Source organism: Columba livia, chromosome 8 (assembly GCF_036013475.1).
Source record: "Columba livia isolate bColLiv1 breed racing homer chromosome 8, bColLiv1.pat.W.v2, whole genome shotgun sequence".
Lineage (NCBI taxonomy): Eukaryota > Metazoa > Chordata > Aves > Columbiformes > Columbidae > Columba > Columba livia.
Window position 1 is genome coordinate 16,311,221 of NC_088609.1, and position 25,321 is coordinate 16,336,541.

The 25,321-nt window shown below is 56.7% G+C and overlaps 2 protein-coding genes across 15 annotated transcripts in view; one reads left to right on the plus strand and one right to left on the minus strand.

The window, feature by feature from the left end:
* Positions 1-221: 221 nt before the first annotated feature.
* PRKAB2 (protein kinase AMP-activated non-catalytic subunit beta 2) lies at positions 222-8,069 on the plus strand. Of its 7 annotated transcripts, none has more exons than XM_065072231.1 (9): positions 304-376; positions 1,746-1,892; positions 2,772-2,949; positions 3,191-3,354; positions 4,257-4,350; positions 4,928-5,042; positions 6,275-6,408; positions 6,680-6,748; positions 7,203-8,069. In XM_065072231.1, exons 3-9 carry the CDS (start codon positions 2,788-2,790, stop codon positions 7,278-7,280), a joined length of 816 nt encoding a protein of 271 aa, XP_064928303.1. In that variant the 5' UTR covers positions 304-376; positions 1,746-1,892; positions 2,772-2,787; the 3' UTR covers positions 7,281-8,069. The 7 variants fall into 7 exon arrangements, with proteins under 7 accessions (XP_064928301.1, XP_064928304.1, XP_064928303.1 ...); XM_065072228.1 differs by having other exon boundaries at positions 305-376; positions 4,928-5,048; XM_065072233.1 differs by having other exon boundaries at positions 343-376; positions 1,746-1,836.
* A 217-nt stretch (positions 8,070-8,286) lies between these two features.
* The window catches only part of PDE4DIP (phosphodiesterase 4D interacting protein), a 33,519-nt gene continuing 16,484 nt past the window's right edge, over positions 8,287-25,321 (minus strand). For 3 of the 8 annotated variants that reach the window (XM_065072223.1, XM_065072224.1, XM_065072225.1), the window contains 9 exons: positions 24,904-25,083; positions 24,431-24,625; positions 23,483-23,626; positions 22,358-22,436; positions 21,764-21,852; positions 21,455-21,571; positions 20,995-21,132; positions 20,554-20,666; positions 19,274-19,782 (listed from right to left, as the gene is read on the minus strand). In XM_065072223.1, the coding sequence (XP_064928295.1) occupies positions 19,608-19,782; positions 20,554-20,666; positions 20,995-21,132; positions 21,455-21,571; positions 21,764-21,852; positions 22,358-22,436; positions 23,483-23,626; positions 24,431-24,625; positions 24,904-25,083 (1,230 nt within the window). In that variant the 3' untranslated portion in view covers positions 19,274-19,607. Of the gene's footprint in view, positions 8,776-9,025; positions 9,073-9,198; positions 9,338-9,407; positions 9,546-9,794; positions 9,971-10,152; positions 10,255-10,494; positions 10,620-10,687; positions 10,866-10,944; positions 11,065-11,202; positions 11,335-11,495; positions 11,718-12,258; positions 12,454-12,758; positions 12,977-13,189; positions 13,242-13,461; positions 13,698-13,912; positions 14,388-14,471; positions 14,589-14,724; positions 14,894-14,967; positions 15,284-15,384; positions 15,546-15,653; positions 15,743-19,273; positions 19,783-20,553; positions 20,667-20,994; positions 21,133-21,454; positions 21,572-21,763; positions 21,853-22,357; positions 22,437-23,482; positions 23,627-24,430; positions 24,626-24,903; positions 25,084-25,321 lie in introns of those variants that run through there. The other 5 variants (XM_065072222.1, XM_065072217.1, XM_065072218.1 and 2 more) reach the window with 4 other exon arrangements.

The following is a 25,321-nucleotide window of genomic DNA, read 5'->3' on the forward strand; positions in this document are numbered from 1 at the left end:
GCGCTTTGGCCACTTGCAACCCACGGCTTACCCAATGCCAGCCCACAGCCATCCTGCCCAGCCCCGCAGCCACCCCCGAGCCCCAGCCCTGCCCTCAACCGACATGGCCGTCCGCCCGCCGGCTGCGGCGCGGCTGAAGCCAACGCGGCGCACAGCCACCACGTCCGCGCGCCAGGCCGGCTACCCTTCGCAACAATGGGCGAAACTGCCCTTAAAAAACATGGCGCCTGCCCGGCAGCGAGGAAGCGGGGCTGCGGGGGGCGCGGCCACAGAGCGGCGGGCGGGGACGGGCCAGAGCGCCCCGCAGAGGCTGGCGGTGGCGGCGGGGGGTGTCGCCATTTTGGACGGAGGCGGAGAGCGGGGCGGCGGCGGCCAGGTGGGGCGGCGGTTGGGGCCGGGGGTGACAGCGGCGTGTCGTGGCTGGCCGGGCCGCGGGCGGGTTGGGGGGCTGGCAGCTGTCCGGGCGCTGCTGCGGGAGACGGTGCGTGAGGCTTGGCTGTGCGTCCCCGTGGGTGACGCCGTCCCCACGGGTGACACTGCGGTGGGTGGCGGGGGCCTGGACGCCGCATTTGTGGTTGACCCCAGCAGCCGGCTCAGAGTCCCGCGGGAGGGCCCTGCCCCTTCCCGCTTCTCCTCGGGGCCATGGCAGACGCCACTTCGCCGTGTCCCGGCCGGGGAGCGGGTGGCTGTGCGTGCTGTGACAGCCCCGCCACCGCCACCGCTGTGCACAGCCCTTGTCCCGCTCCATGGGAGGGCAGGTTTCCTCTCCCTGCTCATCCCCTTAACCTTACACATCCCCGAAAGAGGGAGGTGCGGGAGCCCAGGCGGGTCAGGGTGCCCGGGTGACACCGCTACCGGGAGGTGTCAGGTGAGCAGGGAGCTGAGCAGAGACCTCATATCTCCAAATTATTTTTTATACCCTCTCAGGCTGGGTTTCTCGGCACGGGTCACTGGTGGAGCGGGAGAGGCGTTTCGGGGGGAACTGGTGAATTTCACTTTCAGAAGCAAAGTGGGGAGATGGTTGAAAACTGAAACTGAAGGGACCTCGTGATGGCTTCGGCAGGGACCCCCTGGCCAGGGACTGCAGCAGCACTGAGATGCTGCGGGTTTTGCTCAGGCTTTGGCATGAGCAGCTATTCCATCAGCACCTGGGGTATACTTGTGTCATGCCATTAGAGCATGCTGTGCTACAGGGGCTGATTGTAAGGGACAGCCAGAGGGACCGAATTCCCTTTAGAGAGGTGAAAGAGAAGTTTTCATATCTGTTAACACCTACACCTGTCTCGCAGGTCTGCCTTAGTACAAGAGGACGTTCAGCCTTCCCTGCCTTCTTCCCCATAGATGAGAAGTAAGGGAGCCTTAGTGGAGATGCTGGGGAAGAAGCTCCTCAGCAGCAGGTCTAGTGGCACAGGGGCAGGTTTTGCGAGGAGCTGGCTGAGCCTCCTCCAGGGCAGAGGGGGAAGATATCAGAGAAAGCAGCATGCTCATCTGACCTGGGTCTGCAGGTGCACTTGATCCTCACTGAGAGGGGGTGGAGATACGGCTTAGCTGCCCACTTGGGCTTTTAGCCCTCAAGATTTAAGAAATACTTTTGTAATTGCTCTGTAATTTTCTAAAGTCTGGCTTTGGCTGGCACCCTTGCCCTGCCCCCTTCGTATGACTTGATCTTCTAAACAAATAAATGTCCAAATGTCACAACTAAATGCATGAAGCAAGGCTGGCTGCCCTCTTGACTTTCCCTGCAGAGGCCGTGATCAGCACACTAAGCTGAAAGCTGCAAAATAAGCCCAGGAAGGGGGCAAGAATCCTGTATCCATTTCAGCTGCCGGAAACTGGGTAAAGCCTGAAGAGTCCTGTGTAGCTTGCGGTGGCTTTGTTGTTTGTCCCAAAAGGTGTGTAGTTCTTAATGGTTTGGCACTGTATGGCCAAATCTTCTGCTTTGCCTTGTCTGAGCTGGGTGAGATGGGGGATGAGGGCCCATCTCCAGCTGCAGAGCGACACTGAGGCATCTGGGGTTGCCCTTCCCTCCCCGCGTGTCTCCAGATGGCCAGACAGGCACCGGAGCGCTTGGTGTGGTCACAACAAGCCCACCTCGTCGCTGCACTGTGCTGACACAGTGGCTTGCCTTCTGAATGCTGAGTGAATGCCGCCAAGAGCTGAGCCTTTTGCAGACGCTGTGGCATTAGCCCTACACCTTGGCCAAGCTCCAGCCTGGGCGATTCCACTCAGGCACTTTAAATGCTCCCTGTCGCCTTTGTGGGGTGTGAGGCTCCGATCTTCTGCCAGTGAGATCCTGGAGACTTGTTGGGAGCTGCTAAACAGCTGCTGCTTTCACTCCCCGGCTGTTTCCTTGCTGGTTGTAGGGGATTTGTCTGTGGAGCCTGACTGTTGGACTGTGAAACAGGCTCTGTTAACACCAAGCAATTGATTTGCCAGCAGAGATTGGCTTTATTTTTACCTTCACCTCCTTTACTGTGCTGGCTGCTGGGGGCTTGTGTGGGACGCAGCGTAACTGGTATCATTTTTGTAACAATTACCAGCTTAACTTGGAGCCATGGTTCATAAGGATGTGGCTATAATTAGGTCAAGCTGTCTTGTTTGTTAAATACCCTTCAGCTCCCAAACTTGGCAGTGGGGTTGAACTTTGGGCCTTTTTTAGGATTGCTGTCAGTCTCCCGTGGCAAAGAGCATTGGGAATCTGTGCCTTTGCTCCTCTCCTCGCTGCCAGAGCCCACAGGCACGGCCACACTGCCGTCCTCTTTCTCTCGCAGGGTCTGCTGAGCTGTCATGGGGAACACCACCAGCGAGCGAGTGTCTGGGGAGCGCCATGGCTCCAAATCCCACCGTGCAGACGGCTCCGGTGCCGCCCACCCTGCCAAGGAGCACCCACACAAGATCATGGTGGGCAGCACCGACGACCCCAGTGTTTTCAGCTCCCATGATTCCAAGGTAGGGGCTGGCTGCTGCCTTCTCTGTCCTGCCCTGGGGGGGCTCTGGCTGGGCCTTCAGCTCACCGGCTGCATGGGGCTGTGGTCCCAGTGTGTGAGGGGTCTGGGCAGAGCTGGGAGGGTGAAGGAGCTCGCAATGCCCTCATCTGGGATGTGCAGGTGGGCTGGTAGAGGCTAGAAGGAAATAAATGTGGTTCTGGTTGTTTCTGTATCTCAGTCAGGCTCTGGTTTCCTTTGCTCAGATTCCTGGGGACAAGGAGTTTATGTCATGGCAGCCAGATCTGGAGGAGTCGAAACCATCCCAACAGGCTCGTCCCACTGTCATCCGCTGGGCTGATGGAGGCAAAGAGGTCTTCATCTCCGGATCTTTCAACAACTGGAGCACCAAGATTCCACTTATCAAGAGGTAGCCAGTCCCTCAGGTCACTCTGTGTTCTCCACTCCATCGCAGGGAGTGTTTTCCGTCTCCTTTCTGGTTGTTGTTCCCTTTGCTCACATGGCTTTTCTCAGCTCACCCAAGCCAGAGGGTCTAAGCACAAACATGGAGTCAGCTTCTTCCCTGGGTGGTGCTGCATGGTGGTGGGAAGTTGTGAAATGGAGGGACAGGACAGGATGGGCCGCTTTGCTTGCCCAGGGGGATGTCACACGGCACCTAGTCCTGGCAGCAGAGCCCTGCCCAGATATGTGGCCATCCCCTGCAGGCTGTCAGCTCTTCCCTTGGCTGTGGTCTCACCCCATGCCTAGTTGTTTTGTTGCCAGCAGGGGCTGTTTATTTGTCCCTCAAATGTCTCCCTGCCCTAATGATGTTCTCACTGTTCTGCAATACATCTGTGATTTCCATGAAAACGTTAAGTAGGACTCTGGGCGTAATCCCAGCAAATCATCTGGAAGGGGTTTATCTCAATTACAAGCTTAATAGAGCTGCTACATTTGCTGCCCCCGTCCTGCAGTGCCAGAGCAGGGTTAGATGTGTTGCTCATGCCTCCTCTCCAGCATGTTTTGCACAGGGTGTCTGCCACACTGTTTTCCCGTGGACAGCAGGGCAGGTCTGTGAGCTGGGCTGCCTCCTGCACTCCTTGCAGCCTCACTCCCAGGGGTCTGAGCCATGCTTGCACACTGACTGCTGGCGCCTGTTGTATCTGTCCCTCAGATCACTGAGGATGAGCGAGCCTAACCCTGCATGAAGGTGTTGGGATAAAGGGGCTTGGCAGTGTATGAAAAAAAAGCTGTTTTCTTGGACCTCGTGGGAAAGCAGCATCCAGAGCATCAACGGGGTGATGCTTTTGCACGTCTGTTCTCTCTGCACAGCCACAACGATTTTGTCGCTATCCTGGACCTCCCAGAAGGAGAGCACCAGTACAAATTTTTTGTGGATGGCCAGTGGGTTCATGACCCATCTGAGGTAATGCTCAAAGCTTTATCCCTGCAGATCTTGTCTTCAGGGGACTAGACATGATGTGACTGCAGCAGAGGGGGAGCAGGAGGAGCGGAGGGTATCTGCCAAAACGAAAGAGGCATCTCCATCCTATGAGTCCTTTTGAAGGCTTGTTCCTCTGGGCTTAGACATGCTGTCTGGGGGAGTGTCAGGAAGGTACTGATGGGCAGGGAAGCACCAGGAGGCCTTTAAGCTCCATTCAGAATTGGCTACCTGGGAAGATGAGCCTTGGAGTCAGAACTCACTTACAGGTTCTCCTCCAAGCTGAATCACATGGTAGCAGCAGGGGAAGGAGAGGACACTTACCCATCGGCATGTAGCAGGATGGAGGATGAGTATGGGAGGTGATATAGGAGCCTGGGAGTAAAGGGAAATCCCCCCAGGGTAAACAGCAGAGATCTGCAAGCACAGAGCAGAGCTAGACACTTGGCCACCTGTACTCTGAACACAGCAAAGTCAGTTTGGGCTGGGAGGATCTAAGAAGCATCGTGTGTGCTGTAATTGGAGATAAACATAGAAAGACTCTCACCACGTTTCTCTCCAGCCTGTGGTCACCAGCCAGATGGGGACGATTAACAACCTGATTCACGTCAAGAAGTCTGACTTTGAGGTGTTTGATGCTTTGAAGGTGGATTCCTTGGAGAGCTCAGAAACCTCAGGTCGGGGTGAGTTTTTGTGGCATTAGAGCTTTGCATGTGCTATTTTCCACCTCCTCTCCTCTAAGACTTGCTGCTTTGGGGATGAGCAGACCCCCTGAGCAAAGGTGTGGGCCTGCACCCAGGAAGAGTTTGGCAGTGTGTCCTCAGCAGTCCACAGCTGAGGCTTTGTCTCCATAGAGGGGCTGTGCTGGTGTAACTTGTTCTGTGCTGGCACCGTCCCAGCGCAGGGTCAGTGCCTGTGTGTGGCTGAGGCAGCCATTTCAGACCGGTAAACGGCAGGAACATCACCCCTTTCTGTCTGCTCAACTGTGAGCAAGTCATCCGATCTGGGGTACAAGCTAAGGCAAGAGCAGGACCTGGGTTATTTTCAGCAGCGACTCTTCGTTTTCATGCCAAGGTAATTTGTACTGGTGCTAGCACACCAGAAACCTCCCTCTCTGCTTGTGTTACAGCAGCAACTCAGGTTACCAAGCAGACACCAGCAGTGCTGGCTTGGTGTGTAATGCTGGCAGGTAGCTCAGTCATTTTTCAGTCCAGGGTGCTCCGAGCACAGCCCACTGTCCCTGGTGTAAATCCCGTCTCAGATACAGCCTCAGCTCCATGTCCTCGCCCAGCTTGGGCAGGAGATTCTTCACTGGAAAGAAGCCAGCAAGCAGCAGGAGCTCCAGTGAGGTGGAGCCCTTCCAGGTGCTGGCTGTTTCAAAGCAATCAGGTCAGATGTGTTTGGGAGGTTCAGCTTCCAGTGACCAGAAGCTCCTGTGATCCTTCATGTGGGCTGAGCAGCTGGTCGATCTGGACTTCCCATCTGCCCTTCCTGGGACCTCCTGGTCAGGCAGTTCTGCAGCACCATGAGCATGCAGGTGTGCTGCTTGCTGTGCCCCTGCTGCAAAGGGCAGAGCTCTGGGGCAAGCCGGCTGCTTGCTACAAGGAAGAATGACCCAGCTGTGCTGAGAGCTGCATGCGGGGGTCTTGGGGTGGATCCCACAGGGTCTTGTGTTGTGTCAGTGCATGTATCAGCTCGCAGTTCTGCTTGGAAGTGCCCAGGGCTCGCCTGGCTGCTGATTCTGCTGTGAAAAGTCTGAGCTGTTGCTACAGGATACATGGCCATGGCTCATACAAGATGTTTGTGCCTGTAAGAACCTTCTGTGTCCTTCTCAGTGTCTTAGGACCTACTCTTTGCTCACCAGTCCTGGTTTAGCCATGTAATGTCTTTTCCTGTTTCTTCTCTTCAGACTTATCAAGTTCACCACCTGGTCCTTATGGCCAAGAGATGTATGTATACCGGCCCGAGGAGCGCTTCAAATCCCCGCCCATCCTCCCACCTCACCTCCTCCAGGTCATTCTCAATAAGGACACAAACATCTCGGTGGGTACCAGCACACTGCCTGCATGTGAAGAGCCACACTGGGGTTGGAAGGGAAGTCCTGTATGCTGGGAGACTGGTCTCCTCTTCGCATTTCCTGGGAAGAGCATCACTTTTCCCCTTAACCATGCTGGTTTGGCCCCTTGCTCTGTTCCTGTTCAGAACAGCCAGAGGCACCAGCAGCTCAGATTGCCTGAGGTGGTAGCTCCCTGTGATGGCTGGGGCTGGGAGGTCAGGGCTGTGCTGTTCCCCCGTGACACTCCTCTTCTCCTAGTGTGACCCAGCACTGCTGCCCGAACCCAACCATGTCATGCTCAATCACCTCTATGCACTCTCCATCAAGGTAAGGGCAGGTCCCTGAGGCTGCCTGGGGAGGGAAGGGGCTACTGTGGCACCCGGGAGCCTGCAGCACCTGTAGGGAGCAGAACCTGGACAGTGTGGGGTGGAGTCAGTGCTACGGGGACAGGAAGACCCACACAAGGACAGCTTGGCTGCCCGGTGAAGTGTGGCACGTGCAGGGATGTGGGTTGAGGGCTCCTTGCAGCTCCCAGTTCCCTGTAGCTGCCTCCCCACAGTGTGGTGGAGCTGGGCAGCCCTGGGCTCCCCAGTTGCACACCGGCCCCTTCCCTTGCTCTGCCCTGGCTCCCTGTTGTGGGTGTTGGATGTGTCTCGCTGGCTGTGGGGCTCCGGACAGTGGAGGGGCGGCTGAGGCTGCTCCCTGAGCCCACAGAGCCCTCTTCCCAATGGGTGCCTTGGGGTTGCTGCTCTCCCGCCCACTGACGCTGTGCCTCTCGCAGGACGGCGTCATGGTGCTCAGTGCTACACACCGCTACAAGAAGAAGTACGTCACCACGCTGCTGTACAAGCCCATTTGAGCCGGGGCCTCACCCGCCCCCCCACGCAGGACACGAAACGCCGCTTTGTCTGCACACATTGGGCCATGGGACTGTGGGACAACTGGCCGCTGGCTCCCGCCTCCAACCTATCAGGGACACAGGCCCCAGCGATGAGCCTAGGGCCACTGGGGCCTGTGACACTGTCCCATCCTACTGGTGTGGCTTGATTTAACCCTTGGTTTCCACTCACCTACAGCTCCCCTTGGCTTCTGCGAGTCTCTGGGGCCACTTTGCTGCTCACCAGAATGGCCTTCACCAGAACAGGGCTTCACCCTGCCTGTCTTCTCCAGCCTGCAAGGTCCCCAAGGCGGTCCTGCCCCTGCGCCCAGCCCAGGAATGTGTCCTACCTGCTGAAGGTTGCTGTGCTGTCCTGGTGATGAGCCTCCAAAGCCACCCCAGCCTCTGCCCCAAGTCCTGAGTGTGGGGCTATCCCCCTCCTGTGCTCCCCAGCTTTGAGGAGGGCTCTGGCTGCAGCCCCAGCCCTCTGCCAGGTTCAGCGTCGAGCCAGCGGGAGAGCTGGCACAGCCAGACACAGCTGCACTTACCTGCCACCAGGACAGCACCATCAAGGACTGAACCGAGTGCTTCTGCGGGGCAGCGCTGACTTTGTCACAGCCAGAGGGACACCTGTGCACGCCCCTGCTCTAGGGAGCCGGGGGAGAGCAGAGCAGGGCAGGTATCCCAGGACCCCGGCTCCACTGCCTGCTGCCAGAGCAGCGCCCCGCCACAGATTTTTCTCTATTTATTACAGTATTTATTGTTCTCGGTGCTGCTGGCCTAGTGTTGGTGGGGGGCTCCAGAGCAGTGAGGGGAGGGAGGGAAGGCAGCACCTGGTGGGGCACAGAGGTGCCCTTGGGGTGCTGACGTGGGGCTTAGGGCCACTCCCATGGGACCAGCTGGTGCCTGTGGCACCCTGTGCTGGAGGTGGCTTGGGGCCAAGGGGATGCATGGCTGCAGAGACAGGTGTGCCAGAAACACCACAATCCAAAGGAAATATTTATTGGGAACTCTCCAGCCACTGAGCAGAACATGGCATTTCTTACATCTTCCTCCCGTGCTGGGGCCCTGACATGCCCAAGGAGCCCCTGAAACGCAGCTCCAATACCTCTCTCTATATACATATACATACATCTGCAAGCAGGGAAGGGTATACAGCAGGGTTACAAGCGGAACCAAGTCCTGGGGCAAGAGGTGCTCAGTGCAGAGGGCAGAAGCGGGGCAAGCACTGAAACACGGGCCAAGTGAAGGCAGGTGAAGGCATACAAACACCACATGAGCCCAGACCCGCTCACTGTGCAGCACTGGGCACTCCAGACCACTGCCCACCCTAGACCTTAGTAGTAGCAGGGACAGGCTCTGCTCCAACCTTCCGGAATGGCACGGCTCGGCAGGCAGGGGCTGTTCTGCTGCAGGGGGCATCGCTCCCTGCCATGCCTCGGGCTCACACGACAGGCAGAGCCTGCTGTGCCTTCACCTGGTGAGAGAGCACACATGGCAGTGATGAGGAGCTGCACCAGGGGCTGCTGTGTCCCAGGGACACAGACTGGGGACAGCCAAGGAAAATTTGTCCTTGTGTGTGTCTCCCTGCCACACTGCATCCAGCTAGCACTTCAGCACCCCTCGTCAGCCACCACTCTGCCATCTGTGCCCGTTCCCAGGGCACCAGGGCTCACCAGGACAGGGACACTCGCCCCATTCTGCCCTGGATGCCAGGGAAAACTCACCTCCAGGTTTGTCCTGGCCTTGCGTAGCACGTTGTGGGTCCTGGTCACTGCAAGGGAGAGAGAGATGGGGCTTGGTGAGGTTCCTGTGCTGTGGGGCCACCCCAGGCACTTGGGGACCAGGCCAGCTTGGCTGTGCCACCCTGCAGCAGGATTATGCCACCCAGGCCACGTACACTGGCTCACAATGAACTGCTCCATGCTGTCCTTCAGCTGGGCTGTGCTGTGCAGCCGCTCGGCCATGCTCTGCAGAGCATCTTCCCTCTTGGAGAGCTGGGCCCGCAGTGCCGCAATCTCACCCTGTAGCACCTGCTCCTGGGACAGGACTGGCATGATAAGCGGCCAGCGAGCATCCAGCCCCACCAGTGCCCAGCCCAGTGCTTACCTTGCCCTGGTGCTGTGCAGGGCTGCCGGGCAGAGGGGTGCTCCAGAACGCAGCGAGGAGGGACGCACACTCCTCCAGGACACGGTGCAAGGTGCTGGCGCTGCCCCAGAGGTGCCCTGCACCTGTGCACCCCAATGCCTGCAGGAGAGGGGTGCGGGAGCAGGTGCTGCTGGGGCACCCACAACCCACTGCAGCCAGGGACCCACCGTGCCCAGTTCAACACAGCAGGGCAGTGCCAGCAACAGCCCTGGGGGTGGGCGCTCCCTGCCACATACCAGCCCTGAAAGGCTCGAGGCTGATGGTGGGCTCAGGAGCCCCTTTGTGCAGGGTCCCCAGAGCAGCGTCCATCCCCCAGCCACCATCAGCCCTGTCCTGCCCACGCATTACCTCCTTTGCCGGGAGCGGGCAGAGCGCTGGGCGTGTCAGACACATCAGCTCACGGGCCAGCACCTTCCCCTCCAGAACATGCTGCTCCAGGGCCCGGTAGGTGTCCAGGCGGCCGATAACATGAGTCCCTGTCTGTCCCTCGCTCTTCCTCACTGGTGAGTTTACCCCACGAGGCTCTGTAGGACAAGCAGGGCTGGGTGAGGACCACTGTCTGCTCCCCATGCAGCCCCTCCCTGTCTCATTGCAGGGGCTTGGCTCTGCCTTGGGCTCTCCATCCCTGCCCAGCAAAGGTGGTGCCATGAGCTTGTCAGAACTCAGCAGTCCTGAGGCACGTGTGAGGTCAGGCTCTGGTACCCACCATCCATCCGCTGGGCCTCTGATGTGTCAGAGGGCAGTGGGGAGAAGTGGGGAGCTGCCGAGCTTGTGCCAACATCCCGCACCGGAGGAGATGGGAAGCAGCCTGGAACAAGAAGTGTCTAAGCCCCTGGGAATGGGCATGGTTCCATGCCTGGTACAGCTGGGGGGCCTTCCCTCCATGCTGACTGCCTGCAGGGCCACCACGTCCCTCCTGCTGCCACGACAGGGAGAGGTGTTTGGGATCCCAGGGGTTGCAGAGGGGCCAGACACCATTGAACTGGGAGCTGGGCGGAAGAGCTGGGGTTGGTGGCGGGGTGGGGGGGGCTGGTGGCGGGTCCTGTACCTGCACGGGTCTCAGCAGAGGGACCAGGGAGGCTCTCGTAGACATGCAGCTCTGCACGCAGGGTCTGCAGGAGCACGTGATGCTCCTCACTCTGCTGCTGCAGGAGTGTCACCGTGTGCTGCAGCCTGCAGTGGAGTGAAACGTGAGTCTGGGGCCAGCCGTGCCACCCAGCCCTGTGAGCCCCAAGCCTTACCTGTTGTTGTCCTCTTGCAGAGAATGCCGCTTGTCCCGGAGCTGCCGAACGGTCTCTTGGCACTCAGCAAGCTCCTCCGCCAGCCTCTGCTGCTCCCCACACCTCTGACCCAGTTCTGCTTCAGCCTCCCGCGCCCGAGAGCAGGCAGCCAGGAGTGCCTCCTGCACCCGCGCCAGCTCTGGGGACGGAGAGCATGGAGGTGTCACCACCAATGCCCTCTGGGACTCAGAGCTGGGACACTGGTGGCCTGGCCCTACCTTGGGAGAGGTGATCTCGCTGGAGTCGCAGGGTCCGGTTCTCCTCACGCAGAGCCTGGTTCTCCCTGGTCACCTGCAGCCCTGGCTCCAGCCCCTGAGTGTAGATGTCACTTGGCAATCCTGCAGAGGGGGGGCTGGTGCTGAATCTCTCTCCCAACACCCCACCATGCATGGGGTGAGTGTCCTCTCCGTGCAATGGGGTGTGCAAAGCCTGTGCCCCCCCAAGCTCTGCCCAACAGCCCACGTGCAATGCCGTACCGCTGGCCTTGCCAGTAGAGGCCAGGCGGCATTCGAGCTGCTCCCGAAGCCGGTTGTTGGTGCTGATGGACTCCTCAAGCTGCTGGCGCAGGCCACGGATCTCCACCAAGTGCTCTTCCAGCAGGTCTGTCCCTGCCGCAGCCAGGGAAATGGGGACATGTCGGCTCTGCCACCTGCCTCGTACCATCCCCACCATTCTGCCCCATACTAGAGCCATGACCCACAGCCGAGTCTCCTCCCTGTTCTCCCACACCCAGCCAGGATGCCCCCATGCTCTGCGGCATGGACCTTACCTGTTAGCTTCTGGCTAGAGGGGTACCCTGATGGCAGGGCCCCATAAAGCGGCTGGCCAGGAGCAGGTACATCCCAGAGGGTGGGGGTCTCAGTGGCCCCAGGGGGCCCAGCCAAGCTCTGCAGCACGCCATGACAGCAGAGTGATGCTGGAGCTTTGCTGCCCTCTCCAAAGGGGCCCAGTGGAGCTGAGGGCTTTGCTGGAGCTGCAGGCAGCGTCACATCTGCATACACAGGGCAAAGCAGTGAGGAGGAGGGCAATGAGCAGGGAGGAAGAATAAGGGTAACACACTCCCATCATGTGCTTTTAGCCCCCTTCTCTCTCTGTCCAACAGTGCAGCCCAACGCCCTCCCTAGGTGATCCCACGTCACTGACCTCCTGCCCCAGTCAAACCCATTCCCCCTGAAGTGCAGAGGCTCCTGCAGGGCTTGCTGATTACATGACATGAGTTGGAGGATCTCAGCTCCACTCCTACACAACAACTAACCAAACCAGCCCTAGGACTTGCAAGTGCCCACATCAAGGGCTAATGCTACCTCAGGCTGTGTTCATCCCACCTGCCAGGTCCTCTCTACATGAGAGCCACATGTTCCCATTGTCCCTCAGCCAGAGTGACAGGACCAAACCTCAAAGCAGTGGTCCTGGGGAGCAGGAGAAGGAGAAGGGGCAGGGCAGGGCAGGACAGGACAGGCAGGTCAGAGCGTGCAGGATATCATGAGGTATAGCACACAGAGCATGCAGGACCTAGCCTATACAATGCTCACTTTCTCCCAGCTGCCTCCGGAGCACCTGCAGCTCCTGCTGCGCCTCGGCCAGGGAGCAGAGCGGGACCCCGCAGCAGCCCAGGAGTGGGGCGGTGGTGGGAGGGGGTGGCCCGGCAGGCAGGAAGGGGCTGAGCCCAGGGGCCACTGCAGGCAGGGTAGCACTAATGGGTTTAGGCAAGGAATCAAACTGAAGGCCTAAAGACAGGAGAGAGATGGAAAGAGATGTTAGCATGGCTATGGCTCAGCCTGGCGGGAATCCATCCTCTCCAGGGGCCCTGGCACACCCCAAGAAGCTGGGTCACTGCTGCAGGCTGGGTTGTCCCACAGCAGAGCTCCCTGAGATGCTGCCCTGCAGTCCCAGGTGCTGTGTGTTCACCCACCCAGGCTGGCGTTGGGGCACAGTGCTCTGGTGGGCACCTACTGCTGCAGGGGCCCACACGCTACAGAGGGGGCTGCATGTCCCCAGCCCACGGTTGTGACCCCCAGGCACGCTGCGGTACCTGCGAGTTGGGCGGGCTCCTGGTGGCACTGGCTGCACTCGCTGGCCGTGTCCCCATCAGAGCAGGGCTCCAGCCCCTCGGACACAAAGGAGGTGCTGGTGGCAGAGCAGGACAACTCAGAAGGTGAGCGGCTGCTGCGTGGGGACTCGCAGCGCTCCTGCAGCTTCGCCTCCAGACTTTTGATCACTTTCTCCTTCTCCTGGAGCTCCCGGCTGAGTCTGTGGAGATGGCTCATCACAGGAGCTGGCAGGACAGAGTGACCCCCATCCCACAGCCCTTACCCGCTGTGCCGTGCATGTTCTGGCATGACACCCCACATGCTGCATCCCACTCATGCTGTGAGGCTGCCTAGACCCTCACCCTAAAAGCAATGATAGCTCCCAGGGTGCCCATGCAGAGTAGGTCCCACAAGCCCTCCCTAGAACAGGTACCTCAATGCCAGGAGTTCATGGCTGGTTTTATCCTCCCGATCTTGTCGATCTCCTGAAAAACCAAGCCAGAGAAGAACCAGTCAGTGTCCCAGTGCCCCAAGCTCCCCATTACCAGAGAGAGCTGCGGCAGGAGATCCTGGTTTGGAGTAGGGAGCCCACATAGCATAAAGTGTCCAAATAGCCCCAGCCTTTCACGGCACCCATCAAAGTATCCTCTCCCAGCCTGCTATGCCCCACAATGCCCAGCCCCAGTGCTCCTCAAAGGTACTTACTAGTGCCCAGCTTGTCACTGAGCCTCTCAGCCAACTGCCTGCCCTGGGCCAGCTGCTCCCGAAAGCCCTGGCCCAGGTAGTAGTCGATGTCAGTGCCGCGGAGAAGCTCCTCAAAGGATCGCAGAGCATCGTGCAGATGCTGGGCCAGGCTGCGGCTCACCCCACGGCCCTCCCGCAGTGTCTGCCGCAGGTGTGACAGCTCCCGAGCCTGCGCTTGGATCAGCGAGTCGTACTTCCTAAAAGGGGGATTGGTGAGTGAAGGATCAACAGGGCCACCAGACCCCTGCCAGAGAGCGTGGCAGGGATGGGGTACCATGGGCCATCTGTCTGCTGTGCAAATGGTCCAGGAACCTAGGTGCAGATAAAGCATTCAAAAAGAAGTCACCCCTTAGGCAACCCCTGGAGAGTCCCCCCATAGCCTCCCATCTGGCCCTGATCTCCACAGTCATACCCTGGCCAGGTAGCAGATTGCAGCTCCTTGGGCAAAACCCCTCTGGGCTTGGTTGTGGGCAGCTGCGCCTCGAGGAGAGCAACGCGGTGCACCAGGTGCTGCAGGTCACGGTGTGCCCGCAGGGCAGGCGGGCAGAGGGTGCTGTGACCATCCGACTGCCAGCCCTCGTCCTCATCGGTGAGGCTGTAAGCTGGGGACACCAGGGCTGTGGGACCTGGCATGGACCGCTCGGCACCTGAGGTGTAGCCACTGGTGACGGAGACAGAGCGGGCACGGCGCTGCAGGCTCTGGATCACCTTGTTGGCATTGAGCAGCTGCACCTTCAGGTCCTGGATGTGCTGGTGTAAGACCCCTACGTCTGCCGAGACCACAGCTTTCTGAGCAGCCTTGCCTACCCCGGGCATTCCTGGCTGGCACGGGGACCCCAGCTCCTCACCCAGACTAGGCTCGCTGAATACATCTGGCTCCTCGCACTCTGCAGAGGAAACAGGGCACAGTGTCACTTCTCTACGCTGAGTGGGCAAGGCACGGGGTCCCCTGGAGCCCCAGCTCTCCTTACCGGGGCTGGTGGTCTCATCCCGGTCAGCCTCTGTCTCGCTTCGCCCACATGTCTCATAGCCCAGGTCCTGGAAGTCCACCTGCACTTGCTTGCTGAGCTGCTGGGCGTGGGGTTCACCTGCCGGACAGCCCTGTCAGCCCAGGGTCCCCCTCCAGGCAGGATTCTCCCCCACTACCCCACATACAGCACTGTGCACAGGGCATGCCAGGCTCAGAACAGCCCTCCCCCCATCCCACTGTGGGTTTTAACTCACGAAGCAGGACGTGGTACTTCTCCAGCTGCTCAGCTTGTGCCCGCACTGTAGCCTCCGAGGCGGCAAGTTTGTCCTGCAGCTCCTGGCACTGCCTTTGGCCCTGTGCCACCTGAGAGCGCAGCTCTGTGCCCAGCCCCGGCCAGCCCCTGCCAGGGACCGTGCCCTCCGCCTGCCAGAGGGGACACAGGCTGTGAGCTCCCCGCCTCCACCCCCGTCCCATTCCCCTGTGCCCAGAGCACTTACGTGGCTCCCGTCCTCTCCAGCCAGGGCACCAGGGAAGGGTCTCTTGGGCACGTCATCTTGGGATCGCACCTCCAGCGCTGGGCGTTTGGTGGGCACAGCTCCCCTCTCTCCTGAAATCCCCTGGCCATCCCCACTGCCACCAGCCGGGTGGTCCCCAAGACTGCTACGGCTCTTCCGCTGCAGCCTGCGGGGCTCAGGAACTGGAGAGCTGCCCAGCCCAGCCTCCTCCTGCTCCCCGCTCTCCAGCAGTGATGTAGCTTCACCCATCCGCTCCTTGAGCTCCGCATTCTCCAGGCACAGGCTCAGCATCACCTTCCTGGGGGCACAAGGCACTGTGATGGGCAGGCAACGGCCGGGATGAGGGGTATCCCCTCAAGCCACTGCTGCTCCCCAGCGCCAGTGTCCCAGTACTCTTGCCTGATGTGGGAGACAGAGGTGAAGCCGGCTTCCTCCAGCTGTGCCTTCAGCTCCCGCAGCTCCTCTTCTGCCCGCAGCTCCCGCTCTGGCACGGAGGGTGCCATGCTACCCATGGGGTCCCTTTCAGTGCCTCCAGCTTCCTTAGAGACCCACTGGCTTCTCTAGATGGACAAAGTCAGAGGATGATGGGGATGTTTCCAAAGGCTGGGCAGAGGCACAGTGCCCAATTCCACCACCCTTGTTCCCAGTGCCATGCTGCCCCGACTCACACGGCAGGTCGCTGCATTGTGGGCCATCTCCTCAGTGCTGCCAGTGAAGATAGTGCTGGCATCATCAGCATTTGTCCCTGTGGCCTGACCTAGGGGACAGTATAGCACAATGAAGAGCTCAGAGCAGTGGCAATGGTGGCACTACCTCTATTTTCTCTTCCCAGGAGATGCTTGCTCTTGCCTGTGCCTGATGCGGGGGTAGTCCCAGCAGGACTAAGGTCTCCCTGCCATCCCTGTAACCTGACATCCCCTCTGTGTGCTGAAGCACCCTGTGTTGGTCCTGCACCAAGGGAGGGGACAGTCCCAGCTGCCCACAGCCCCAGGGATGGCACCCCAGCAATGGCACCCACATCTTGGACAGGGAGCCTCACTGGCACTGCCTGACCTGGCAGGGGTACACCCCAAATGATAGGCTGCCCAGACAGGGGCAACTCAGGGAGGACATCAACAGCCACCCTGCCCACGCCACCCAAACCCTGCTTCCATGCATGGCACTGGGCTCTTTGCAATACCGCACTGGCCTTGCTGAGCTGCAGCAAGGCTGAGGGATGCTTGTGTCCCCTACCACAGTACACAGGGCATAGGGCCCACCCTGCCCCACAGATTTGACCTGGGGATGTGCTTTTCTACTTGCACACAGCTCTGCTCCTGCCCCTTGGTGCACAGTCTGGGGCAAGGGCTTGCACTACTTGTCTGGGCAGCCTCCCTCCCACCCAGCTGCAGGGCCCTGCCTGCCCTGATAGGCTCAGTCTGCCTGTGCTGGGATATGGGTGTACCCTCAGCCCACCTTCTCCCCAGGGAGAGCGGAGCTTGGACATGGCCCAAGACCAGCCCCTGGGGCTGTGCAGGGCCAGGTTTGGCAGCTGCCTGCGTCCCACAGGAGATGCAGCTGCTTTTCCTGCAGCAAAACCCAGCACCCTAGAGCTCCCAGGCAAGGCTGAACACAGAGCGGGGAAATGCAGAGAAATCCTGACAGGGGAAGAGAGGCCAAATGTTGTTGATGAAGGAGAAACCAGCAGGGAAGCATACAGCTCCTGGGAGGGAGACTGGAGGGACCAGCCGGGAGCACACCTCACAGCAGGGCACGTGGTTACACAGCACACTGTACACGTGGAGGGTGGCACACTCAGAAGATCCACTTGTGACAAGCAACAGCCAGGAGATTGCAAAAATCAGGGATATGTCACTGCCAAGCCTGAGCAGCCATCTCCCTGTGTGGTAGGGCCTGTTCACCAAAGCCACTGTACCTCAGGGAGCAAGAACAGGCATCACGAAGAAGTGCTGTTCTGGGACCAAAATGCTTAAAGACAGCTGGAAGTGGCAGCAGCACCCCCAGAAAGAAGCAGCTCCCATAGGTGGCATTCAGCATAGCCAAAGCACAGCCCCATGAAACCCCAGGGACACAACCTGCCAGGTGACAAATGACCTAGGGCTACAGCTCGGTGCCTGTATGGCCCCAAAGGGTGAGGAGATGCAGGCCCTCGATATGGATTTTGCTGGGGACTCTCAAGCTGGGTCACTGTGGCTGAAACACCAGGGCAAGGTGACTCCCAGCCAGCACAGCTGCTCTGGGGACATGGGAGGACCACCACATGTGCCAGAACACAGCACCCCACTTCTGACCATCGCCCACAGCTCCGCACAGGCCCCAGCGCAGAAAAAGGGAGCACAAATCTCAAAGTAAAACAAAACACAGGGAAGAAAAGGAAGCTTGTGCTGAGGGGGTGCAGAAGAGTGCACATAGGGCAGACTGTGCCCAGGCTGCTCTTCATCAAGTGCTTGAACCCTCCATCGCAGCCAGACAACACCAGCGTGCAAATTCAAAGGGACAGGGGCTTGCTCAGCTCTCTGTTACCAGCAAAGGAGACAAGGGATGCAATCCCAGCATTATTTTTCACAGACTCTTCTGTCTTTCACACCTAGCCTGAAGGCAAAGAGAATTAGTTGCATGGCTTGAAAATTGCATGTGGCCTCCAAGCACAGGACACCTGGGTGAACTGGCTGCACTAGAAGTCTTCACACTGCTGGGAAGAAGGGAAGGGAAGGGAAGCAAAGTCTCCAGAGAAATTAAGAGAGGAAGGAGAGACATCCACAGAGAGCTATGAGGCAGCACAAAGCATGGCACAGTTTGTGAGAGGGTGCTCTGAGGTATGGGATGCTCAGGCTGGTCCTCCTGCATGGCAGAGGAGCACACAGCTCAGAGGATCAGGGATGAAAGGAGACCCTAAAGAACAGAGCAGAGAGGCTGGGACACCTCAGCCTCCAATAACATTCCCCTCTGGGACACTTCACAGAAGTGATGTGAACAGGGCCAGGGACAGATCTGCAGCAAAACACACACACCAGAAGAGATGGGAGCTGCTGGAGCACCAGCTAAGACTTCCTTCATGCCACACCAATGAGCCCGTGCTGGGTACTGGGCTCCATAGTACCTGAGGGATGAGGGAGCTAGCTGGGCATCAGAGCCAGGATGGAGGAGGGAAGGTAGAAAGATGAGGACAGGGATACAAAGGCTCCTACACAGTGAGAGGCAGAAAGAGAAAGAAAAGATGGTGCTACACAGAGAAGTTAAAAGAAAGGAATGAGATTAAACACAAGAAAGGAAAAGTTAACTGAGTACCAGAGCTGTTCAGCAGCCACCAGCTGGGTCTCTTCAGGCCACATGAGAACTGTAGAACTCACCATGTGGCTCCGTGTGGAACCCAAGGAGCAGTGCTGACCTGCTGTGTGCGAAGCGAGAGCTGTGCTCTGTCCCTGCCTGAGGCAGGGAAGAGAAGACCTCAGCATGGGTGCAAGGCATGGGATAGCTGGTGCCATATGAAGCAGTCACAAGATGTGCAGCAGAGTGGTCACAGGTCCAGGTGGCGCAGCCCACGAAGGTGGATGGACCTCTTCTGCTCCACCTGCTCCTAGCTCAGCTTCCCAGCAAGCAGAATAATATTTGCTCCTTCCACCATGGGAAGTGATCAGGTATGAGACAGCTGATCCATACCCTGCTGCACATGGAAAGCACTGGTCATCAGAAAGCTGTTGCTATTGCTTTTCAGCTTTCATGTCAGTCCCAACACTCCCCAAGGAGGTGAAAGATGCCCTAGAAAAGGTATGCAGTGGGGGCAAGTGAAACTGTCCCCAGTTTCAGAGCAGAAATAGGGCACTGCCCATTGGTCAAGGGGCATGTGGAGCCTGTAAGCGAGATGTGCACATACAAGGGAGCAGATCCCAACCCTGGGAGCAGGAACAGGTCTCAGTCACTCCACATTATCTGTCAAAAGAGGAGGAAGCTCTCCCTTGAAGGCAATCGCAAGCCAGGCTGAAAGAACTTAAAATTAGGAAGGAAAAAAAAAAAAGTCAGTAAAAATAATCAGTACTGGAGTAAGATTTTTTTAAGCATGAATTCAATTACTAGTTCTACACTCGGACTTGTGTAAGAGCCCCAAGCAAGTGCCACCAGGTCTTGCAGCCCTTCTGAAGTTCTCTGGCTCTGGAACCCACTTTTCCATACACCCCTTCTCCTTTTGGGCCAGCCACCATCAACCCAAAAGGGGGATGTCACTGGGTAAGAAAAACGATAAGGGAATGTAAACACTCACACTCATGCACTTGGGAGATGATGGAGAACATTTGGTGTTTCCTTCAGAGAAAGGGAATCTTTATTTGGCCCATGGGGGTGGGAGAAGGGAGATGGAGGGAAATCAACTAAAATGGAATGATTTGAATGTGCAAATACATCAGTGGCCACCAGGGTGGGTCAGACAGGAACATAACACAAAAGACACAGGTGGATTGCACTGGTCGTCGTTTCTGAAGCAGCACAAAAAGAAAACAAACAAAAAAAAGCCCCGCACCAGTTCTATTGTACCATTACCAAGTACCAAAGCAACCCTCCCAGAGTCAGTGAGACAGGTGCGCTCAGTTAGTGAACCGTTTCCGTGGCAGGCAGGCGAGCACCAGTGCTCAGAAGGCATGCTGGGGTAGGACTCTCACACGCTCCTGTTCCCCACCTCCTATGGTGCCCTGAGTCTCCAGCCTGCTCAAACGCTCCAAGCTTCTTCCAAGAGCTTCTTCCAGCTGTCCCCGGAGCTCCTGGACCCCTTCCAACTCCACCTGCAGAGTGTGGTCTCTCGCAGCGCTAAGCAGATGTGCCACACAAGAGGGAAAAGGGTTAGATAGGCTGCAGCAAGCACACACTAATTGGCTCCTCCATCCAGGACTGCCAATTTACTCCAGGGACACACTCCCTGCACGCTCCCCAGGCAGCTCAGCCACCTCCTGCCTCACCTCTAAACCTCCCCAAGAGCACAGCCACCCCCAAAAAAGGCTCCAGCCCATGGTAAGGGACTCCTAGTCACAGCTGTTCTTCAGCACTTACCCAGGCACTCCACTTATGTGTTCTCTTGCTATCAGGTAGCTCAAATATCCCAGAGGCTGCAGCCCCATGAAGGGCAGGGGATTAGTGCAAAGGACAAAGAACGTAGGCCACTCTGCGCTGCTGCGGGACAGCCGCCTGCATAAGCACCTAGATTGATCTTTATCAACCCAACTGTGAATTTGACAGCAGCCTCTGAAAGGTGGCCGAATGTGGGTGGGAAACTGAGCCAGGAAGGGATAACCCAGGGAACAGAGATGGCAACCCCAGTGACCAAACAAGAGGTGGCAATGTAGGGAGTTCACATAGCATTTACAACTGGCCACTACAGCCTCTTCAAGGGAAGAAGGCAGCCTAAAACCTGGACTCCCAAAGCCACATTTTTGTCTGATTCTTTGCCTAGACTCCCTGTTTCCCACTGAGGGCTCTCAGACTTGCAGAACAATCAGTGCTTCAGGGATTGATCCACCAGACCACCCATGCTTGCCCCAGCAGCAGAGCAGGGCAGCATGGAGGCAAGGCAGTGTCGTTTACCTGTCTGGGTGCGTGTGAAACTTTACTAGGCTGCCATAGAGCTGCCTCTCTGCCTGGAGAGCCTCATTTAACCGATTCCTTTCAGCCACCAGCCCTTCCAGCATCAGTAACAACTGGTTGGAGAGAAAAGACAAGATGCAACACTTAGACAGAAATCAAAGGAGGCATGTGGCTGCCCCAGAGAAACAGGGGCTTCCCCTTTCTTTCTTGTGTCCAAGTGATCAAGTTGATTAGCATCATCCCTGGACTCCCAAAAAGACTCTGCCCTTGAGGCAAGTGCTAAAGGGAACCAATCCTCTCCTCTGTGTTCCCCCTATCACATGTAGCCAGATTCCAAGAACAAGCACATCTCAGCACACCCAAAGATCAAAAACAAAGCCTCATAACCAAACACCAGTGGAAATATAAACACATTCAAGCTTGCCCCACACAGCACGCTACCTGCTGCCTTCTGTTTCCAGTAGCCTCTTGTCCTCGTGACTCTGCTATGGCCACTTTCTCCCGAAGCATCAGTACTTCTTGTGTCAGCCTTTCCACGGCTGGAATTTCTTCAGGATCCACCAGCTGCATCTGCAGATCCTGAAAACCAAGAACAGGAAGGTTCAGTAACAAGGACAGCTGGACCTTTGTAATCCTCTTTGGAATGCAACTGCCAAAAGTTTCCAGTGTTTGGAAAGACCCAAGTCTCCTAAGAAATGCCAAAGCACCCAGAGTGCATTAAGCACAGACAACAGCCTGGGTGTGAGACCTTCTGGCCAAAGTTACACAGAAGGCTGCAGGCAAATCAGCAGCAATACCATCCATGGACAACCAGCCACATTACTCTGAGAATGTGGGAAAAGAAGAGACTTCTCTGCTGCCTTCCCAAGTGGAACTGACCCAACAGAGGGCATTATCTCACCTTGATGAGGTCCTCTTTGATCTGGATGGTCCTGGTCAAGGACTCGATATCTGAGGCCTGAACCTGCAGCTCTTCCTCCTGTGTGGCCACGACAGACTGGAGAGCAGTGAGCTCCCTCTAGGGAGGGAACAGAAGTGGAACAGAAGTTCATGAAAGATTTCAGAAAGCCAAAACCCCACTGCAAGCTGCTGCTTCATTTCTCTCACTAGAGGTACTGTCACAATAAGGGGGTCCAAAACCTCCAGTGAGGGACAGCCAATGGTCTCCTGTAAGCAAGGGAGATTGGCACAGGCTCCATCACAAGCTTACCCTGCTTTCCCTTTCTTTCTTTGCCACGAGTTCCAGCTCTTCTTTGGCATTAACAAGATCCTTCTCCAGTTCTGCTGCTGACATTGTAACTGCAAAGACAGCTTGGTTACTGCAGGGTTACAATGTGTCAGCTCTGACCCCAGGATAAGACAGAACCCCTCTTTACCAACGTAAGTCCATCATGCTGCCTCTTAGTAAACAGTCTTGTTCCCTGCTTAATCCTTGAACAGCAGCCCAAAGCAACAGCAAAACCCCAGGCCTGCTGTCCCACCCCAGCAAAGTTCAGGTGTGCTGGCCCAAAGGCAAAACCCAAACCAGATGCACTTGTCTCAACCATAAAGTCAAAAGCCCTCCACTGGACAGCATCAGCTCTTCAGTGGCAGCACCTCACCTCAAAGATGACACCAGCCTTTCTCTTTCCCACACTCCCATCCCTGAACCACCATGCAAACAGGAGGCACAGCTTTATTTCGAAATACTCGCTCTTGCTCAAAGCTCTTTACCCTCTCACAGTTCCATGTAACCATGTTTCCTCCACAGCAAAAACCCCTGGTCATGTTTGGGGACATTGAAAGAAGCTGTCACCACACTCACCTCCCTCTGTCCTGCAGCTGCTGTCCCCCTGGGGGGATCCGGCAATGGCTGTAGCTCCACAATCCCTCTGCAGTATTTCCTGAAAACACAAAAGCCTCCAGTTTGGCACCTTTATGGGGAACACAGCTCTCATAGCTTCCCCAGGGTTCTAGGATTGCAGCAAAGCTGCTAGATGCTTTGTTGATGCCTCTGAAATGTGAGAAATCAATGAAGGGGATCTAGCTGGGCAGTGGGGACAAGTGAATGGCACCCAACCTAGAAACTGTATGTGTGGGCAACAGGGCTCTGGCCTTGTTTAATTTGGCACTAGGAGATTGCTGGCAGTGAGTTTCTTCATAGTAAGGATTAAACAGGTTTCACTTAACTGCAGCAAACCCAGCTTTCAACTGAGACTCTACTATGACCTACATCTTCACTAAAAGATGTAGCTCAGAGGGACAGTGTGGGAAGGAAAACACAGAACTTGGACCATATACATGTCCCTGGAAGTCTCTAGAGTTCACTACGATCCTGTGAATAGAAACAAGCAACTTGTTTACAGCTGCTTAAAAACGTTCAACATGTCAGCTCACCAACAAACCACCAACAGCTGCTCAAGTAGGAGCACGGCATATGTGGCCTTGGAGCTGTGTTCAGCCTCAAAGAGGTTTTTAGCAAAGCTGCTTTAAAAATATCAACTCCAATTGTGGAAGAGACAGCAAACAGCCAGCAGGCTCTGCCAAGCATTAGTGGGACCTAAAATTAGCCCCTCTTGTCTCTTCTAGAATGTGACAATGTCAGGGAGGGGATTACAATACAGCAAGGCAGCCCAGCCCAAGGAAGGACTGGGTCAATGCTGGGAGGTCAGAGGGTGGATTTCTTTCATACTCTCACATGCCCTAAAGGACTCAAATACTGCCTGATCAAAATGAAACGAGACACTGAGTGACAAAAGCTGGTGGAATCAAGATCAGAACATCCAGGCAGCATTTCTGCTCCTCCACCTATAGAAGTCTCTTCCCTAATCCCACTTTCATTTCTATCATTCTCTGTGGTGCTACCCTCTCTCCCATTTCCTCCTGTCACCATCAGTTCTCTCTGGAGCCCCAAGGCCACAGGCAGAGAAACACAGTGCATGATTCTTACTTGTATGGGTTGTTTGTCTTGCTTTAACAGCCTGGCACCAGCTGACTGGGTTCCAACAGGCTCCTTTCCCAACACACGCTGGCGCATGAGTTGTAACTCACAGCTCCTTTCAGCCAGAGCGTGTGCCATCTTCTCAGCAGCTGCCTGATTGAGTAGAAAAAATAAGGAACATCGGAGCTGTGATCTGTGGTAGGATCCCTGTCCCTCACCTTCCTTAGAGACTAAAGGAAACCACCTCAGTATCTATCTGACACTCAAGACTGGAAATTATCTGCAAATGAGCCTGGGAGCTACTGCTCCTGGCCACTCACAGAGAGCTCCCAGAGAGCTGCAGCAAGGCTCAGCCTCTGCCTACAGAGGAAGAAGCTCTGTAGCTTCTCACACCCCATTCAGGAAGGGAGAAGAGCAGATGACAAAGAGGAGACAGTGCTTGGCCTTTTAGTCCCCTTTTTATGAAAGGCAACTCAATGCAAAGTATCTTGGGTAACACTGAACTGCACCCCGTGTGCAAGAGTGGGAACTGTGGCTCTTTACACGGTATTTACATGCCCAGAACCATGCACTAGTTTGACTAACATGTAAGTTAAGAGGCAACAGGCAGAGCTTCCTTGGGTTTCTGCATGAGACAAGAATCAGCTCAAAGCCTCCCTTTTTGGTCTGGTAACACTTACATGAAGCAGCAACTGTCCCATGGTCCCTCTGCTGCCCCAAGCCCAGGCACTCAAATATCTAGGAAGATCTGCAACTCCCTCCACATCACATACACAAACCCTGCCCAGATCACTTAATGGCAGAGACCTGACACTTGAACACTTCTATAAGAGCTGCTTATTCATAACTGCTCCCATGTGATGGGCCAAGACCAACCTAGGACCAGTTTCTATTCGCTTAACACAAGGCAGAGCCACCCACTCTGGCCTCCCCACTGTGGCACTGTGCACAACTCACTCGGCAATGCTGCTCCTTCGTGCTCATGGCCTGCAGCAGCTCCCGGATTTCAGCATCATGCTCCATGGTCTGACTGTTCCTGTCGCTGAGGAGATCCTGCAGCATCTTCTCCTTGTGCTGGAGACGCAAGCACAGCTCCTCAGCTACCTCGCTCTGCCCTGGGCCCAGCTTGCACAGTAGGGTTGCTGTAAGCTCCTGAAGAAGGCAAAGGAAGGGAGAGATGGAGAGACATTGCTACCATCAAATTGCAAGCTGCTCAAGGACAAAGAGCTTGTCAGCCTGGGTGTAGCCAAGAGAATGGTGTCTCAGCAAACACAAGCATTTCCAGGTACCGAAAGCTGCCAGCTCCCAAAGCACTGGGCACAGGTTCAAGTGCCCTCCTCAGAGACAGGGAGACAGCAGGCTCTGTTTTGGGACCACTCTCTCTGCACACAAACCAGCTGAAGGCTCAGGAAGCCAAGCTAACGCCTTACCTCCACCTCCTTGTTCCTGTCATGCAGGCAGGTCTGCAGCTGCTGGATGATCCCCTCCTGCTCCTTCTGCCTGCTACAGGATTTGGCCTCCATCTCCTCCTTGAGCCAGTGGAGGTTTTGGCAGGTTGCCAAGACCTGCTCTAGTTCCAGGGTTTTGGCTTTCAAGAGGCTCTCCAGGCTCTGGGGACCACAAAAGAAGCAGCTCAACCAAGGACAAAGGTTTTATCCCGACTTAAGCAAAACTGGAAACACCACTCCCTCCTGATAGTGGGGTCACATAGATTCACCCCATGCTCTCCAGACACCAAACTCACCTCTACACCCAGCCTAGAAACTCGAGTGACCCAGGAACCTGCCCCTCACACAGGGCCAGAGGAAGGCCAGCACCCTGCAGCTGCTCTGTCCAGCAACAACCAGA